This window comes from Anabrus simplex, chromosome 1 (assembly GCF_040414725.1).
Source record: "Anabrus simplex isolate iqAnaSimp1 chromosome 1, ASM4041472v1, whole genome shotgun sequence".
Classification (NCBI taxonomy): domain Eukaryota; kingdom Metazoa; phylum Arthropoda; class Insecta; order Orthoptera; family Tettigoniidae; genus Anabrus; species Anabrus simplex.
Window position 1 is genome coordinate 638939948 of NC_090265.1, and position 18747 is coordinate 638958694.

Consider the following 18747-nt stretch of genomic DNA (forward strand, 5'->3'; position numbering starts at 1 on the left):
CTTTTGCATGTTATAGCGGGGAATTTTAAAAATCCAACAACGGAACATTGCTAACCTCACTCTTGCCATCTTGAAAAGTTCAGTGTTCCAAACACTAGTTCGAAAAACGTAACTCATCGCACCTCGGGGATTTTATTAGGTAAGACGTAACCCCTAGGTTCCATTCCTTGTTCTGAACATAAAACCATTTACCAATAAAGATTAATTTTCTACACTTAACAAAGTACAAGCGTTCTTGCTGATAGCGATCGATGAGGTTGTTGCACCTTTAGACCTTTAGCCCTTTAGCCCATTAGCCCTTTAGCCCTTTAGCCCATTAGCCCTTTAGCCCATTAGCCCTTTAGCCAAGGAATGTGCGGTAAGGAGGAGGAAGAGTCCTTTCATCCTTTTTGCCCTTCTGATAAGATGTAACCCCTGGGTTCCATACCCTATCACGATTTTTTTCAGCCATGTTTATGCGATAACTTGTTCGACTGATTTTTACACACAAGACGAATGATGGAAGGTAAATAATTTGAAGATATACTTTGGCTATATCGTTTACCGAGCGAGTTAGCTGCGCAAATCATCAAAATTGTACTTTTGCTCTGAACACATCAAACAATGTTCTGATCATATGTTGAGGTTAACAACATCGATTACAGTGTTCGATTCTAGTCTTGTTATGTTTCATTCTGATCTTCTTAGAACAAGGGTACCCCCTAACATGTTCTAAACACATGTTGTATTGAGTACAGTGTTCGATTCTAGTCTTGATCACTTATTTCGTGTTCTGAACACGTCGATCAATGTTCTGATCACATGTTGTATCGAGTACAGTGTTCGATTCTAGTCATGATCACTTATTTTGTGTTCTGAACACATCAATCAATGTTCTGATCACATGTTGAAGTTAACAACATCGATTACAGTGTTCTATTCTAGTCTTGTTATGTTTCAATCTGATCTTCTTAGAACAAGCGTATCCCCTGACATATTCTAAACACATGATGTATTGAGTACATCGTTCGATTCTAGTCTTGATCACTTATTTTGTTTTCTGAACGCACCAATCAATGTTCTGATCACATGTCGTATCGAGTACAGCGTTTGATTCTACTCTTCTTATGTTTCGAAAGTCTAAACATGCACAATAATGTTATCGCTGCACACGCTTGCCTTCGCGATGCAGGTTTAAACTTGTTCGATATAAAGCTATGCCTTGACATAAGAGGCGGAGGAGGAGGTAGAGAAGGGGGAGGAGGAGGGAGGAGGAGGAGGAGGAGGAGGAGGAGGAGGAGAATGATAAGGCCTTAACAGCCTATGTATAGTCGCCATTGTTTTTAAAGATGATAGCTGTCAAAAGAATTTTTCAAATTATCCACCACCACATTTCAGCTAAAGAGGGCAGCAGGGTGCTCTGTTGATTAAGCACATAGAATTTCAAATTGCCCTCCACCACATGCATAACAGCAGCTGTTATCTTGCGCAGTAGCCTCTAAGCTAGCTTTCTTCATAAGAGTAGCCGCCATCTTGTGCGAGCACCCCTAGGCCGTCTCATAAGGAGCTATGTATAGTCACCATTTTGTGTCTGCCATCTTGCGTAAGCATCCCTAGGACGTCTCAAGGCATCTTGTTTCTCATAAGAGCAGCCACCATCTTGTGGAAATAGATAGCTGCGAATGCCAAAGGGCTTAAGTAGGAATCGAACCGTTGATCTCATCATTAGACTATGTTTTTTCTTGTTCCTGATACTACGAACCTACGTATTAGGCGGAAAAATTTTGTCCGTTTTGCTCTACGATGCATCGTTTTCGAGATATTTAACATTTTGCATTTAAGCCCCAAATTTAATGAATCGAACCTGCACGGCACGTTATACTCTCTACCATAGCTAAACCTGATCATGTTACGAAGACTCGCTTCAATACAAGCTAAAACAGAGTGAATGCCAAAGGGCCTAAGTAGGAACCGAACCGTTGATCTCATCATTAGACTATGTTTTTCTTGTTCCTCATACTGCGAACCGAGGTATTAGGCAGAAAAATTTTGTCCGTTTTGCTCTACGGTGCACCGTTTTCGATATATTTAACATTTTGCATTTAAGCCCCAAATTTACTGAATCGAACTAGCATGACACGTTAGCCTCTAAGCTAAGAGTAGCAACTATCTTGCGCAAGCACCCTTAAAGCGTCTCATAAGGAGTTATGTATAGCTGCCATCTTGTGTCCGCCATCTTGCGCAAGCATCCTTAGGGCATCACAAGCCATCTTGTCCAAGGACCCTTAAGCCGTCCCATAAGATCAGCTGCTATCTTGCGCAAGCATCCCTAGGGTATCTCATAAGGAGCCATGTATAACTGCCATCTTGCGCAAGCATCCCAAGGGCGTCTCATAAGAACCTGTGTATAGCAGCCATCTTGCGTAAGCACCCTTAAGGAGTCATGTATAGCCGCCATCTTATGCAATTAGCGTCGAGAGAGGGCTGCTGTAGAATTTTTCTTTTTAAATTATCCGCCACCACATTTCAAAGGTATCTAGCTAAAGATGGCAGCACTGCGGATGACAGGTGACGAATTTACATCTACTACGATAAAGAGGGCAGCACGGTGCTCTCTGTATTAAAGATGGCGGATGACAGCTGTCAAAAAAGCATATGGCTATGTTTACCAAACAAGAGCACGTGGAATTTGCCGCCATCACATAGAGGGCAGCACTATGCTCTGTTGATTAAAGATGGCGGATGGTAGCTGTCGAAAAAGCACGTGAGTTTGTTTCCAAACAAGAGCACGTGGAATTTTTCAATTTGCCGCCACCACATTTCAAAGGTATCTAGCTAAAGATGGCAGCACGGTGCTCAAAGATGGCGGATGATATCTAACAGAACTTTTCAAATTGCCCGCTACTACGTGCTTAAGGTAGTAGCCATAAAGAGGGCAGCACGGTGTTCTGTGGATTAAAGATGGTGGATGACAGGTGATGAAATTGCCCGCATGATAGTAGCACAGTGCTCTGTTGATTAAAGATGGCGGATGACAGCTGCACGTGGCTTTGTTTCCAAACAAGAGCACGTGGAATTTGCCGCCACCGGGCAGCACGGTGATTAAAGATAGCGGATGACAGCTGTCAAAAAAGCACATGGCTTTGTTTCTACGTGGAATTTGCCGTCACCACATAGAGGGCAGCACTGTTCTCTCTGGATTAAAGATGGCGGATGACAGCTGTCAGAAAATAGCACGTGAATTTGTTTCCAAACAAGAGCACATAGAATTTACCGCCACCACATAGAGTGCAGCACTGTTCTCTCTGGATTAAAGATGGCGGATGACAGCTAACGAAATTGCCCGCATGATAGCAGCACAGTGCTCTATTGATTAAAGATGGCGGATGACAGCTGTCAAAAAAAAGCACGTGGCTTTGTTTCCCAACAAGAGCACATAGAATTTTTCAAATTGCCGCCACCACATTTCAAAGGTATCTAGCTAAAGAGTACAGCACTGTGCTCTGTTGATTAAAGATGGTGGATGGTAGCTGTCAAAAAAAGCACGTGAGTTTGTTTCCAAACAAGAGCACGTGGAATTTGCCGCCACCACATAGAGGGCAGCACGGTGCTCTCTTGATTAAAGATGGCTGCTGTCACGTGGAATTGTCTGCCACCACAGGTATCTAGCTAAAGAGGGCAGCACTGAGGTTTGCGATGCAAGATGGCTGCTGTCAAAAAGCATTTTTCAAATTATCCGCCACCACATTTCAAAGGTAAGTAGCTAAAGAGGGCAGCACTGTGCTCTATAGATTAAAGATGGCGGATGACAGCTGCACGTGGCTTTGTTTACCTCGCGCTAGTTAGGTTAAGTTGGTAGCACTAAGGTTTAGACCCGTCAAGATGGCAGCACTGCCGATGACAGGTGACGAATTTTGCAGCTACTGCGATATAGAGGGCGGCACAGTGCTTTGTGGTTTAAAGATGGCGGATGACAGCTGTCAAAAAAGCACGTGGCTGTCAAAAAGCACGTGGCTTTGTTTACCACGCGCTAGTTAGGTTAAGTTGGCACTACTGAGGTTTAGGCCCGTCAAGATGGCAGTACTGAGGTTAGCGATGCGTTGTTGTCGATGACAGCTGTCAAATAGCACGTGGCTTTGTTTACAAATTCAAATTTCCCGCGGGAGGTGGAGGAGACCTCTGGGAGGCCTCTGGCTGAGGTGGAGGTGGAGGAGGCATCTGGGAGGCCTCTGGCTGAGGTGGAGGTGGAGGTGGCCTCTGGGAGCCTGAGGTGGAGGTGGCGGTCGAACTATCCAATTATACTACTTACTTGGTTTTCAGTTTACACTTCACAATTTTGTGAACTAGGCCATTCATACATGAGTAAATTAGTCATAGTGACATTAAAACACCAACAAATATGATAATTATAAAAGTAACATTTAATATTAGAAACAATAATAACAATTACAGTATTACAAAATACTAACAATTATACATATAATATCGACCAGATAAGTTAAGGCGCCAAACACCAAACAGCTTTCACTCCATGGCAGATGCTGTTTGGATAAACCATGCTTCGAAAAACGTTCAAATCACTGCTATCTGATCCTTGTGCCTTTTCTAACAGCAGTAAGATGTCATGTTGAGTTGTGTTCAGCAACTTCAGTGGGTTATGTTCCGTTAACCTTTTGGTTTTCGGGTCCGTTATCAGTATTCTAGTGGTATTAATGTCCGTGACCGCCTCCACCACCACCCCCGTGTCCACCACCTCCGCCACTTCCTCCGTGTCCACCATGTCCATAGCCGCCGCCTCCACCATGTCCATGACCGCCATAGGTACCTCCAGAGTGGTCGTTACCACCGCTGTTGGTGACGTGAGCGATGAAGCCTCCCTTGTTGTCAGCGTGGTACTTGACGGTCCTCACATTACCACCAGGTTCCTTCAGCGTGTACTCGCCCACGACATGATGTCCATCACGAGACTCCTTCTGGCCGTGCTTGTCGCCGGTGTGGTGGTCAGTTACTCCGTACGCGAACTCGTACCTTGGATGGGCCTAGAAATCATAGAAGGAAATTGAAGAGCCCGCAAGAATCAAACTGCATTAAAGCATAGAAGTGTTCAGTAACCACAACAAGCTCAGTGAAATTCAGTGAAAATTGTCAATAGCTTTTGTTGAATATGATTCTTTAAAAATACATTTTGAAACAGGTATACAGTCTGGGAAAAGTTAAATTATTTGCTGATTTGATAAGGATTTGCATAATGTCCGTTAAGAATTGTCCGCTACTCAGAATGAGTAGCAGATCTGGGGAACATTTTCCTTATGATTATCGAATTAATTTCTGAAGTTTCTTAGGTCACATGGCCGTTAGCTGGCTTTCGGGAGTTACGGGTTCGAACCCCACTGTTCGCATCTCTGACGATGGTTGTCCGTTGTTTCCGATTGCTTACCAGCCGCAGTTGCTTCCCTCCCAGTCCTATGGTTATTCTAACCCGTTGTCAAGATAAGACGTTCCTATGTCAGTGCGAAGTTAAACACAGAGGGAAATAAAGGTGTATAAGCTCTCACAGCTGTAGTCCAATAATAAATCATGTTCCATTAAATAGTTTGTAACACAAAACAAATGGTGCAGCATACATTAGTGTAGAGTGTAGGCTACAGAAATACGGTACAAAATATCAAAATGAAAACACTTGACATCAATGTTCCACCCTCCTTTAAACAAATCAGTTGACGGAGTTTTGTGTTGTGGGGACTTTGAAGTTAGTTTAATTTGCTTCACATATATCATCGATATTCGATGCAGTAGTATCAACAGACACTCATTGAAGGTAAAGTAAGGATGTATTCTGCCCGAAGGCAGGTTCGAACCTCCGCAGAAGTGTGCCTGAGCCGGAGTTTAGGTACGGTAGGGTGGCCAGTACCTATCCGCTCCTCCATTCCCTTACCCCCCACTAACAGCGCGTGGCAACCCATCCAAATCTTGACCACGCTCAATGTTGCTTAACTTCGGAGACCTCACGGGATCCGGTGTTTCAACACGGCTATGGCCGTTGGCATACTCATTGAACGAGACGCTCAGTATTCATGGTTTGATCTTCTGTGTACAAGTACAGAACGTTCATCAAATGACCGAAGTCCTCCACTTCTTTTTTATTATAATGGTACACATGACCTTTGTTTCTTTATTTAGTCGGCAGCACTTCGTTTTTGCGTTCTTTATGTACAATACCGTTGTCATTGATATTTTACATTTCAAAAGATTCTAATATTTTATTGAAACTAATTGTGAGTCTACAATCCTCATCATAGTAGCCTATAGCAGTGCAGAGAACATCTTGTAACACTAAAGAATACGGAGACAAGAATATGATCGCTTTTCCGTGTCACCCCACATTGCTGTTGAGCAATTCTCCCAGGGTTTCTATTATTTCTGTTACTGTAGCTGACCAATAGTTACCAGACCTAAAAATTGTTTATCTAAAAGTAGAACCAAAACTCGTTGCGTTAAATCTGAGCCTCTCCAAGGAAAACGTGGAATGTGGAGAAATGACCTAGTATAATAATGTTATTATTTTACGGCCACTGACTACTTGTAGGGATTTCGGGGACGCACTCTTACCGGAATTTTACTGGCACGAGGCTGACGTGACATGGTATAAAAAATGAAATGCAACATCTAAATAAATCTCTTTAATATTAGTTGTTCTAGTTCAAAATTGTCAGAAGTATAATGTGTTTTCATTGTTTGGTATTCCGTCCACAAATAAATAGTTACATCATTTGTATTACTTTCATAATACTCCTAACCAGGCTGAGTGGCTCAGACGGTTGAGGCGCAGGCCGTCTGACCCAAACTTGGCAGGTTGGATCCTGGCTCAGTCCGGTGGTATTTGAAGGTGCTCAAAAACGTCAGCCTCGTGTCAGTAGATTTATTGGCACGTAAAAGAACTACTGCTGTCCGTTACCTCGGCGTCTCCGAAAACCGTAAAACTAGTTGGTGGGACGTAAAGCAAATAGCATTAAACTTATAATACTTCTATCTCAAATAGCGGAGAAAATGCTCAGTAATCACCTAATCAATATGACTGATGGTATTTTTTTTTCAGTACACGTGTGGCAGAATTATTTGCCTAAGTAATATTCCCGTTTCCCAGACTGTATACCTGTTTCAAAATGTATTTTTAAAGAATCATATTTTTGACAAGTTAATAGGTGAGAATGGTTAATGTTAAAATTAATTTACAAACGTCTCGTTCTTCCTGAACTTTTCCAAATTGACTTGGATAGGCACTTTGTAGAGGGACGCGTTCACTATTGCATTTTTCTGTGGTGAATGTTAATGTGATGTCTTTTACATAAATGAAGAGGTGTATCAAATAACATAAACATTCAGCCCCGGAGCTCTAGCTCGCGGTTAGAATCTCCGATCCGTAACAGGTACCGAACCGAGGGCCATCCAAACCAAAGGCTAGTGTGGTGGCCATTCAGCCAAACTGCTGGAAAGATGCGTTTTAGTACGCTGATACCTTTAAACACCAGTACTTAACAGAAATACACTTTAAGAATGACACTTACCACATAATCCATTAAAGAACTATTTAAAAATAGTTTTCACTTGAGTCCGCCTTGTCAATACACCTTATAATGATAGAAAACTATTTATTTTACCATACATGTTTCGGGAAAATCATCCAATCACTTCATCAGTGATGTCAGTTCCTTTTCAATCATTATAAAGTGTATTGACAAGGCGGACTCCAGTAAAAACTGTTTTAAATAGTTCTTTTATAGATTCAGACAAGTCAGTACAGGATGAAACGTAATAGCCTACCTATAACGGTTAAGTTAATCAACTTACCACGTAGTCAGTATATCCATGACCACCTCCACCACCACCGCCTCCATGACCTCCATGTCCTCCATGTCCTCCGTGACCTCCATGTCCTCCGCCACCACCGCCATGGCCTCCATGACCTCCATGTCCTCCACCTCCGCCGCCATGGCCAGCAGAAACATGGACCTCCTGAGCATCACCTTCTACTGGGCCATGGAAATAGGCGAAGGAATGTGCATGACCGCCTCCTCCTCCGCCGCCGCCGTGACCACCACCGCCACCTCCTCCTCCATGACCTCCAGCATTAACGCTAAGGTACGCTGTTGTAAGCAGCGCAATCAGCGCAAGTATCTAGAAAGAATTAACATGAAAATTATATGGAAAAGAGTGGGTTTTTCGGATGCTTATGAATATGGATCCCGCTCATCTGTTGGTTTTTTTTCGAGAAAATTCCGGTTTTCATTGAAGTGTAAGTTACTATAAATTTCATCGAGGAGTGGACAGAACCATTTTATCATTCAATATGTTTCGGTCAGTTTCTCTCTGTTCAGCAATTACTTGGAATTATGTGTTAAGTAGCTCTGAAATTGTGAAGAAGTCTACTGTACACCGAATTAGAATTAGACTTTAGTTCATTGGTGAAGGCGTAATGAATTCTTGGAAGACCAATTCCTCTGCAGGGAAAAAGGCTGATTTCAGGTACCTAAGGTGATGTAAAATGAACAAATTTTCTTTCTCTCCTAGCTTTTTGCCAGCCATTGGGGTGGCACTAATGGAAATTAAGGCCAGTTTTACGGACGGATGCCCTTCCTGACACAGACATTATATGGAGGAATGTATTGACAATTTCGTGTTTGTGAGGATTTGACCGGACGCGGTTAAAATTCCAAGCCTAATTGAGAATCGAACTCGGTTCCCTCTGAACAGAACGCCACTGCCCTGACCATTTAGCCAAACAGCCGGGCATGTAATCGTTTAAAATACTGTATTTTATTTTAGCTTCGGATTAGTAAACAATCTTAGCCTGGAGCAGTAAACCCGTACTTTCCCAGAAAAAATTGATACAGCTTATAAAACAGGACTAATACGGATTAATTTGAAATGCAGAACTAGAACCTGACCTTGGCAGGTTCGATCCTGGCTCAGTCGGGTGGTATTTAACAATGCTCAAATACGTCAGCCTCGTGTCAGTAGATTTACTGACACGTAAAAGAACTGCGTGACAAAATTCCGGCACCTCGGCGTCTCCGAAAACCGTAAAATTAGTTAGTGGGACGTAAAGCAAAATAACATTATAAGAACTAGAACTGGCCTACAGTTCTAAATTACCTTCACTGAAGCCATACTTATCGCTGTGGTCTACGTTGGATGACTGTCGACAAAGCCTTCAGAGACGGCGCTATTTATACCGAGATCAATTCTCAACAGTTCACAAAGAATAGAACAGATTGAATTACACACGTTAAGTGCAGTGTACAAACTTTTTCGCTGCTGTTCGTGTTTGTGACATCAGCAGTGGGAGTTTTGATTACTGTTCTCTCTATGACATTGAGTACGATCTCCCCGCTGTTAAGACAACTTTCTAGAGCAATCTAAACGACAGCATCTTTGACCTAATGAGTACATTTCTTTCGCGCTAAACGGTTCGCCGTAGCACACGTCAGGACGGATTAGCCTCAACACTACAGAAGAACTGACGAGTTATTTAGACTTTTTATCTTTGCTGACGGCCTTAATAAGACATGATTTTTAAAAAGTCTTATTTTTCATAACTTTTGTTTTTCTCTAAATCTACCCATTTTAAATTTCATACAAAAAACAGAAATTAATTTCTTGATCATTTTACCTTCAAGGGGAGTCATGACTGAAATATAGCAATTTTTGTTCAAAAGTTCGAATTTTCAATTTTAACTCTAAAAATTCCCTGTATCTTCCAAATTCAAATCCCGTTATTAGTTTTTCCCTAACGCTATTTAAAGATCTAAATATCTTATTTAAACAGTGGCGGTTAGCCCCTTTCTCTGGCGCTGTCGGACAAAATTAACTTGATGTGTTTTGGACAACCATTTCAATAATACCTTTGGAATTTATCTACATCGTAGTAGGCCTACGATGTGCGTAAGAGGGGAAGACATCTAAAGGTGTAATTTACAGTCCAGGGCAGTTTTAAAGCATGTATGCTTCTTAAACTTCCAATCTTTTTCTTTTCCTACCTTAAATATATGTATTGAACGAATCAACGACTTCCCGCAATTACGGGGTGCCACAATGGACAATGTAAAGCGTATCAGGATACAGAATGTTTTATCATATAGAAATACAGCGGTATTATGGATTTTTGAAGTTATGGAGGTCCGAACAAATGAGATTTCAGGGTATGTACATATCCACGTATGGTGGCGGTAACTATTCTTTCAATGCTGTCCATAGGCAGGTCGAACTTCTTCCAGAATTCTATGAACAATGCAGGTATTGTGCCACGAGCACCAACCATTAGGCCGATAATCTCTACTTCATTCAGCTGCTATTTGTTTTTGTAGAACGTTATGGTGGGCGCGTAGATGTTCTGCTTTTCAAGATGAACTTCAGTAGACTAGCCGACATGGTGCTCGAATCGGATGGTCGGATCGATAATGAAGCTTTTCTTGCCGTTAACTTTAAAGGTAAGGTAAGATAAAGGTGTATTCTGCCCTAAGGCAGGTCCGAACCTCCGCAGAGGTGTGCCTGAGCGGGAGTTTACGTACATCTCTAAAGTCAATTATGTCATTTGGTCTTGTACTCCCTGCCATAGACAAACCATGGACTTCTTCATGTACACGGAAGTTTTTTACTACGGAGTTCTTCTGCAATCCGCGATTTTTCATAAATTGCTCGTTACGAGAGAGTTCTTATCGGATTCACCTGAAATTTTCTGAGAATGTCTGAATATATACAGGAATTAAAAGTAAGTTAATTCTGCAAACCTTCAAATTTTTACTCCTGAAATAGAACGATACTTGATTTTTGTCTATCGAATGAATAATGAACACTATTGTAACAAATATATCTCCAATAGTTTATACGTGACTGCAAAATCGGGAGTTGGTCTGAAATATGGTTATTTTTATAAGCGTGCAAAATTGTAGCGCAAAATAAATGAAAACTGTGGCATGCAACAAATAATAATTAAAATATGTTGTATGTGCTTGCGTGTTAAATTTGAAGTGGCAAATTGTAGAAGTTAATAATTTTTGTGTTGACTCCCCTTGGATCAGTTTGATCCAGATCTTTGTAGTAGTGTATGCAATTGGAATTTGTTTCTATTTCACTTGGTAATCGTATAGAATGTTAGTCCACATCCATAGCTGAGTGGTCACCGTGCTGGCATTTCCAAGGTTCCGGATTCAGTTCGCACCCCGGTCAGGGAATTGTGGCCTGAATGGTAAATTCCATTGGCTCGGGGACTGGCTGTTCTTGTGTGTCCTAGCGTTCATTTCAGACTCGACACCTTTGCGGAGGTTAGCGACAGGAAGGGCATTTGTTTGTAAAATATGTGCCAAGTCCAAAGTTCACCTCTGAATGCAACTCCAGCCCCTTCCGACGAAGGAAATAGAGCCAGGAAGAAAAATCATATAAAATGTTTGTTTGCATCAGTTCGTAATCATATTATATTTCATTTATATTCCAGCAATATAACAGGTCACATGAACAGAAAATATTTCATTTTTTCTGCAGTACACTCTTTCATTTTATGTTTCAGTCTTGCGGTGGCAGGTTCATTGTAACGTTCACATTTTTGTAATAATTTATAAACTGTGCATATGTTGAAATCAGAGCCAAACGGCAGTATTTGAAGACTGAGGAAGATTCAATACGTGCTTTACCTGACATTGTTAGGGATTAGTCTGGAACCAGTAATGGAGATACCCGTAGAAGTTGAAGACTATGTGCCTAATGAAAAGATTAGTAAGAACAAACATTGAATCAACATGTGGAGATGAAGGTAGTGAAAGAGAAACAGATTAATCTCTGATTTTACATGTCGAAGCTCCTTCAATCGCATTTCCTTTTCAAGGATGTCGTAATAAACGAATTGTTTGAGCTACTTCAGCGAGAGGATAATCTCGGTCTGCAAATTTTCCTATAGGTCTTGTAGAACAAGCTGCATGTTGAACGCTTTGGAGAGTCATCCCTCGTGGATCCGTTACCGTTGGTTGACACCGAAACCAGAATGTTCTTCGACAAAACAGTGGGCCAACTACATATGCTAAAAGACATATGCCTCAAAATAATGTAGGCAGTGCCTTGCGTCTTCTGATAAGTAAGTATGTTCTGAAACATATTAAAAATTGTACCGAAGAGGAGGCAAGATTGAAGACGGGTGATGCAACATGGTCTATCACGCTGGAGGAAATAGATGCCTTATATGCAGTATTGTATGCTAGTGGTGCATGTCACACCGGTGAAGTCTAATGGAGCTTTTGGTTCCAATCTGTAGCTAGCTTCAGGTAGTTTCCCCGATTTTAGATGGCGCTGATGGTCATTCCTAACGTGTAGATAGTTGTAAGAAGGTTCTGTAGATGGCAGGCAAGTAGGCATGAAATGAGCGATATTAATAATAAAGGCAGTTTGTCTCGAAGCGAAGTATTTCAAGTCTAACGTCAATCAATGGGCCTTTCTAACAAAGAATTAGCCGTATCACGTCAAGAGATAATATTGCTGGATTGCATTGAATCCGACTTTAATCAATCGATTAACCTCGTTCGGACCAAGACCAACTACAATATCTCAGACCTTAACTGACCTATCGAAACTGTCCATAATGGCGGCTACTGGAGTGGTAGCTTGCGTTTGTTTTGATTTGTGTAAGCCGTGTTGTTACCAAATATTTACGGAAATTTGTATATTATTAATCGTACATTATATTTATTTATGGTCTTAAGAAGGTTATAGATTCTCTTTCAGTGCCGTAAGAATCTGTTTGTTCTCAGAGAGCTTATTTATTCCAACAATTTCGTTGGTGGTTAGGTTAATGTTGATTCTCGTGTTCTTCGCTGAAAGTATTTTCTTCATTTTTAGGTACCTATGTAATATGTTTATAGTTTAACTAGCAGAAGTACCCGTTCTTCGTACGGGTTATCAGAAACTGGCTTTAGTTACTCATACTATCGGTGTGACTGACTTCATTAGATATTTATATCACTGGTGTATTTACTTAAGTACGTAGAAATTATTTGTCATGTTTGGAACTATAGTGTATCTTCTTCTTTTCTTCATGGGGGCCTCTAAAATCTAAATGTTAGTTCCTAATTAGCCTCGACCTCTAAGATCTTTTGCTACCATGTTTTTCCTTCATTCTCACCTAGATATACCTGCTCCCTTCACAAAGCTGCAGGTTTAGTGTAAGTATACTTCCGCTAGATAGTACCACAAATATAAATATTATTAAATGTATTTGTTTGATCCGACATTTCGTAACTATTACAAATAATCAAGGAAATATGCGATGCATAAAAGAAACTACTATAATTATCGAGAATTATAATTCTCAGGGCTTGTCACTCATGTCGCACATCATATAATGAATCTGAGTATAAATGTTGAGAATTTTTTTCAAGTCATGGGCGCACCATTTTGACAATTGTGTACAGTATATAGGTTGTTTTCATGGTTACAATGATCGTAAAAGTGGGCCAAAATATCGGCACTAATAACATCAGTGATCCTACTACTCCTTTATTTGATAGAAAATAGTTTAAACTATAGGTAACAGACTCCGCAAAATACTGAAACCTAAGCCAAAACGTAAAAACGGAGGCCCGTCGGCAACCGCTGGTCGCTGTACTACGGAGATCTCCGGGGCTATTATTTTTATACTTCGCTCCCTTTCCATCTCCGCCAAAACGAGTGCTATGAGCGTCTTACGCAACAGTTTATTTTTTTCCACGTAGTAAGTCATATGTGTATCAATTTTGATTGGCAACTATGCCCAAACGTACATGCATAATCTAGCTGCTGTAGAATCCTGGAGCTGACGTTGCGATGGTTACGGCCGTTCGTTTCTTTATCCGATTCCTAGAGCAGGGGTAGTGTGGTTCCAATATCTCCATAACGGTTGGTTTTAGGGCCTTAAAACATGGTTTTGTTCTTTGCGTCAAGAGGATTAAATTGAGCTTTGTCTCGTCCTTATATGACAAATTCGATATTTTGCCTATATTAGCCTATTATTTTTATATATCCACCCGTGCCACGCACCTCGAATTGTTTTGAAAATAAAATACAGCCCATGTTACTCACTGGCAATGCAGCTTTCTATAGGTGAAGTAATTTTTAAAATCGGTTCAGTTGTTTGAATCTATTCGTTACAAACAAGCAAATTTTTCCTCTTTATAATATTAGTATAGATGTGCTGTGTGCCTGGATCTAAGTAAGAGCTTCAGTGTTCCCATTTCCGAAAGACCTAGTATTAAGGCAAAATTGGGTTAAGGATATTCGTAAGGAAAATTTAGAACCGAATCATAAGCCTAATAATTTTGTGTGCATTAATCATTTTATCATTTTTGAAATCAAATTTATTGTGAGGGAAGACATTATATACCCATAGAAGGTGGTGATCTAATTCGAGTGCCGCGCAAATTTCCGAAGTTAAAACTAATGATGCACATCCTAGCATTTGTCCTCTCAGACAACGTAGGTACCTTACTACAAAGAAAATTAAATGTCCCAGAAAGATCCGGAAAATCATGACCAAGATTTATGATTTAGAGACTAAATTAATCTTGACCGGTGGTGCAAGAATTTTCAACGTTTTACAATGAACATGCGTAAACTAAACCTAACCCCATTTCCCGTGAGCGAACATGAGGATTATGTTCTTTTTTATATAAAATACTATTGTGGCATCAATTCTGGTGAGTTTTAAGGTGACGAGTGCATTTAGTTGGTCAAGTATATCATACAAATATAGCTTGTACCTACTCAACAATACAGGTGGATTTTGGAGAGTTCAAATTTTGTTGGAGAAATTTTACATAATTGGCTGTGGTACATAGTATTTCATGTAAGGTTAATAATGTTCTTTGTTGACGTCTATATATAGTATTTGCTGACCGGAGATTTATATGTGAAATATTCTTATGCTCTGTGTCTTTTTCAACCGGACATCGATACAATAATTCCCCCTTCGTTATTTTACCTTCTGAAATTTCATTTTGACTTACAATACGCGATAAAGCTACTTTTGGTGTTTAATTATTCCTTCTTCGAGTTAGTGAGTTGGATTTCATGACGTTCGACTTGTGATATTTTCTTTAGATGACACGGAATAAGCATGCATAACCTTTCCCACAATCCCTCATACCGTACACCGATGTCGGCCATGTTTTTTCTGGATTACGGTCTGATGTAATTGTAGTTGGTATTGTTCGAACTAATATCGATTTTAATCGATAGTTCCCATGATGCTACAGTATTTGTGTTTGAATTCCAAGTGCTCATGTGCTTGTGCTGTAAATCATTGTTCCTTGCGCTTGTTTATTAGAAATTTATCTTCGCCAGTCCTCCTGAAATCCTGTATTTCCTGTTTGAGTACACCTCAGGGGCTGAAACCTGAATGTTTCTATTAATGTAGTTCTAAATATTTCCTGTCTCAGTGCATTTAATTCTGTTATTTTTATTTTCATGTGGTTCTTGGATATTGATGTGATAACCCCATTCTCTTCCTTATGGTGTGCTCTGCTGTCTTGCTTTCGAAGGGATTTCTTATTTGTTATAATATCAGCTTCGTGTTAATGTGTCATTCATATGAAGTTAAAGCTGCTTTGAGGTGTGTGGTTATGTTCTCAGTAACATAGTATGCCATACGAACTAGGGGTATCAGATCATTATTTACAACATGGTAAGTACTTGGAAATTTAAAAAAATATATGAATTACAATGTATTGGGCATGGAAGTAGTAGAACTTTGTTATTATCGAGGGGGTGTGGGTGGGCGAGGGGCAGGGGAAAGGAGGGGGAGGAGCTGTAAGTGTACCCGGATGTGCGTCACTGCGCTGGATGTCACTTCCCTGCGCTATCTGTTGATAATAGCGGTAAGATAGTGCACAAAATGCTCACTGTGGCGCTATCTCTGATCGGGGACTGAAACTACTAGCGCCGAGTGGCTTGGTACCGAAAATTTATCATTGAGTTTCATCTCTATTCTATTCTATGCTCCTTGGTGCATATAGAACGAAATCGGTTCCGAGGAAGAGTCTGTGGAATTAAACGTGGGGTGCACCCTTCTTCTCTGAAACGATGCGAGGGGACCGGGTTACAGAAACCTTGAAGTAGGCATACCTCAGATTTGGCAGAAAAGTGACCCGAAGACAGCGTTTGACTACCCACAGATAAGTTTTTCCGTGCATCTCAGGTATGGAATCCTTCCATATAAAACTACCTTGTTTCTTTCCACCCAGGTCCAAATCTTAGCGCCGATGACAGTTATTTTCATTCAAAGGTAGGTGTCCATTCTTGCAGTACGTTGCTAGTAAGTCAGATAAATAGGGTATTAAGTTTGTCTAGTTGTTGATATAGACACGTAATGTGTGTGCAAAAGTTTTCCATATACAGTACAGGCTAAGATGCTAAAAGACTGCTCATAAATCATTTGGTGAGAAAGTGGTTCTCCGTTTGATAACTCGATTCACTGGGAAAAGTCTAAATGTGACTGCTGATTACGTTTACGCATCATCAAACCTTGCATATAAGCTGAAGGTTCAGTCAACTACATGGAGCGGTTTTTGGTTGTGGAGATCTTCCCTTTCAAGCCCAGTTCAGATTTTAAACAGGCCAAGAATTATCTGCAAATATTTTGTCAAATTTGTATGCCCCGATATCAATTTATGCTGCTAAATGGGTGTGAACATTTGACTGGGAAAAGAGTTCGGGGCAGTCACAAAATATACACTCATGTTCATAAAAAGCAGAACACACTGAAAGACTATCCATATTCATAGGACATGTTCATTAGTATGTTCTGCAGAAACGATTAGCATTTCAGTCACCTTTGTTCAGCATGTGTCCTGTTGCCAAGTATGCTCTGGGTCCTCCATGGGCACTGGTAACTTGTTCCGTACGTGATGGCTTCGACTCGTGTAAGGCGTCGTGGGGTATAGCCCTCCATGCTGCATTCACCTGGTTCCACAGTTCATCTTTGGTGGTGGGCATTGGGTCACAGCGCCGCACCAGTTAATGATGAAGAGTTACTTGAAAGTATACCATTTTCCGTTCCTCTTAAGTCTGGCAGGTTAAAGAATTTATTTTACATTAAGAAATGCCACACAGAAGCCCATAAGAATTCCCCTCTTACTAAAATTCGGAAACTTTATAATTAAATACATATAATTTGGGTATCATTTTCATGAATCAAACCAACTTTGAATTGGTGTGTGATACTTTCCTATAATACACGTACTGTTGAATATTATCTTCGTTTTGTATAGGCCCTACATTGCAAAAGACAAGTCTCATGATTGATCCGTATTGAAACTGACTATGAGCAAATTATCACCAAAAATAATGTATTCTATTATCACCACCTATTCAATACAAGCCACGTGCTACATGGATGAAATCTACATCATACTATGTAGGCTTCTCAGGTAGATGTTTCGCCCCTTATTAAGGGCATCATGAGCCTGTAGGTAACCTCAAGGTCAAATGTCTGAAACATTATCTATTCATACATGGATTATAATGATAATTACATTACACATTCAAAACATCTTAAAATTAGCATGTAACAATTATATTCTTAAAAAATGTCACATTACACATTATGAGTATCGAGAATAGATGGTGTCTTTAATCGTGAAAATTAACAATTTTTGTTAGTGAAGCTCTTTTAGATTCTAAAAAATCCCAAAGCTAAAATGGATACTCTTCATAATAATTTGCAGATCATTGGGATAATAACATTATTGAGTAAAGAGTGTAATATTCTTTGGGTACATAAGTCCCAAATGTTTTTAATAAAATCAGTGTCAATTAATTATAAACAACAGCTGGATATTTGAAATCTGGAAGGCGTATGAAGGATGAAACCATCTACAAGTTTGATTTTGTTACCTTTTGTCGTATCTCCACTGGGTACACATTAGATAGGTTTAGAAACTTGGTTTAGCCTGAAATTTGAGCACAGTTTCCAAATATTCCTTCTATTATACTATACTTATACGACAGCTAGAATCAGGCAATTCGTCTTGCATATGGTCCATGGACTTGCCAATGATTCTGCCATATTTTATGATTCTGTCAGTCTTGAAGGTGTGCTAAACAGTAAAATTAATCATGGTAAATGTACAAAATTGACGTAAAATCGGAAAAGCAGCTGTATGTAAGGCATACGGTATCGAGATACGAGTAAAAGTCACAGAACCAAAGTTGCAGAACTCTTCATAGTGCAAACCGAATGTCTTGTCCGTTTTGGGATACGACTTACCGTTTAGCCGCAAAGATACCTCGAAACGATGTTCTGCAGCGTTGTTAAATCTGCCTCTATATTTTGATATACTCAGGGAGGAAGAAGATAACCATTGCGACTTTTTGGAATGTCTTCATTGGTTACAGGCCAAGCGGTATAATTTTGCAAAATTTCCATTTTCTAGCGTAAATGTGTTGAATACCGGATTAGTTCCCAATATTTTCCATCAGGCTCGTACAATCTTCCTGTTCAAAGGACGACATCTGGAAGTTTTGTTAGGCTTCTTAAAAACAGTTTTCATCAATATGATCAGAATATTTTAAAACTCTGTTGCTCACCGCTCTCTCTCTCTCTCGGTAATTATTTTGGTTGGACCACACAGAATTCAGTGAAACTTGAGTGAATAATCAAAGAACATATCCGAAGTATAGATTTTTACTAAATATTTTGCCATAGAATCTACGGTAGTATTATAATTAATTGCTGAAAAGTAGCTTGGCGAC

General features: G+C 40.2%; 1 protein-coding gene across 1 annotated transcript; it reads right to left on the reverse strand.

Annotated features, from left to right (window-relative positions):
- Window positions 1-4688: 4688 nt before the first annotated feature.
- On the reverse strand, window positions 4689-10297 carry LOC136883972 (uncharacterized). The gene is made up of 3 exons (XM_068229514.1): window positions 10187-10297; window positions 7828-8154; window positions 4689-5018 (listed from the first exon to the last, which is right to left on the reverse strand). Exons 1-3 carry the CDS (start codon window positions 10295-10297, stop codon window positions 4689-4691), a joined length of 768 nt encoding a protein of 255 aa, XP_068085615.1.
- Between the last annotated feature and the right edge of the window lie 8450 nt (window positions 10298-18747).

Coding starts and splice junctions, on each gene's coding strand:
- LOC136883972 (XM_068229514.1), bottom strand. CDS start 10,297: ATGGTTGGTGCTCGTGGCACAATACCTGCATTGTTCATAGAATTCTGG. Junction 8,155..10,186: donor CCGCCACCATACGTGGATAT/GTACATACCCTG, acceptor AATTCTTTCTAG/ATACTTGCGCTGATTGCGCT. Junction 5,019..7,827: donor ATGGATATACTGACTACGTG/GTAAGTTGATTA, acceptor TATGATTTCTAG/GCCCATCCAAGGTACGAGTT.